Source organism: Pygoscelis adeliae, unplaced genomic scaffold (genome assembly GCF_000699105.1).
Source record: "Pygoscelis adeliae isolate BGI_AS28 unplaced genomic scaffold, ASM69910v1 Scaffold197, whole genome shotgun sequence".
Taxonomy (NCBI): domain Eukaryota; kingdom Metazoa; phylum Chordata; class Aves; order Sphenisciformes; family Spheniscidae; genus Pygoscelis; species Pygoscelis adeliae.
Window position 1 is genome coordinate 2,377,580 of NW_008825105.1, and position 1,287 is coordinate 2,378,866.

General features: G+C 59.7%; 1 protein-coding gene across 2 annotated transcripts in view; it reads right to left on the minus strand.

Moving 5' to 3' along the window:
- GRM4 (glutamate receptor, metabotropic 4) overlaps positions 1-1,001 on the minus strand; it is an 18,552-nt gene extending 17,551 nt beyond the window's left edge. For both annotated transcript variants that reach the window (XM_009327409.1, XM_009327408.1), the window contains exons 1-2: positions 855-1,001; positions 399-539 (exon numbers count right to left, since the gene is read on the minus strand). In XM_009327409.1, the coding sequence (XP_009325684.1) occupies positions 399-539; positions 855-957 (244 nt within the window). In that variant the 5' untranslated portion in view covers positions 958-1,001. The remainder of the gene's footprint in view (positions 1-398; positions 540-854) is intronic.
- Positions 1,002-1,287: the final 286 nt, after the last annotated feature.

Genomic DNA, 1,287 nt, shown 5'->3' on the forward strand with positions numbered 1-1,287 from the left:
CGCCGCCATCATGAGCCCAATGGACACACGAGTGCCTGCGCAGACGAGCGGCTCTGCACCGCCCACCTTCCCCACACTGCAGAAGCGCCAGCGTTTCTCCAGCCTTCCCCAAATTCCCACCTGGCTTTGATGCTTAGTCCAAAAAGAACCATATTCACAACCGAGACCGCCATGCACGGAGCACTAATTGCCATGTAGCTGCCTTGAGCTGGGCTGGCAGCTCCAGAGCAATAAGGACGTGGCTGAGCTGAAAGGCCATAAGGGGAAAACGAGCGAAACTTTTTTAACACCTGCCCTGGGCTCTCTGCCATCGCCTTCACGTCCCTGTGCACCCCGTGCGATAGAGCAACACGCACCCTCGAGCCTCCGCTCGCCCACAGCACCCCCACAGCTCTTACTGGTGCACTTCTTGATGCTGCTGCCCTTCTTCAGCGCGTGCCGGCTCAGCTTGCAGTGGAAATTTTCCTCCCAAAACTCAGCAAACCAGATGTTTCGGCGGTTGTTGTCCAGCGTCCTGCTGGAGAAGTAGCGGTCGAAACCTGGCCGGGGAAGAGGGGACGGAGGGGATAAATCTCTGGGATGGCAGAGAGATGCTTAACATGGCCCAAAAATCCCCAGGCAGAGGGAAGGAGGGTCTTGTGAGCGATGGGGTCTAGGGACACATAAGAGTGCGGTGGGTTTGTGTCCCTGCTGCCACTCAGGCAAAGCTGCAGGCTGGAAAACCCACTCAGGGAAGACCCACTGCAAAACACAGAATCTTTCACAGCCAAAAACTTGCAGTTAAGGGCATGCCATCGGGGGGGACAGCCGACCCAGGGGGGAGCTGAGGGAGCCCACCGAGTGCAGCCCCTTACCTTTGACAGAGACCCGCTTGGGCAGGATGGTGACGGAGCCCTCAGCCACCTCCTCCAGGTGCAGGACCGGGGAGATTTTGGAGCCCCAGCTGTCCGAGCCCATCCAGATGAAGTGTCCCGTCTGGTTCGCCCTCTTGGCCGCCTCCAGCACCCTTCTGCGGAGAGAAGCAACAGGCGCTGGTGCTTGCCAGCACCGCAGGGCCAAGGCACCAGCTTCGTGTCCGACCCCATGGAAGCGGGGATGCTGGCACGGGGCAGGGCTCAGCGCTGTTTGCATCTCCTGCTCTGGGCACTCGGTTGGCATCAGGCACCGTGCACGACCCAGAGCTATGGATACACGAGAGCAAAACGTGCTGCTCAGCTCCTGCACCCTCCGTCCTCCCCAGCCCGGGGAAACACAGGCTGCTTCTCCCACCTCATTTGCATATTTGCT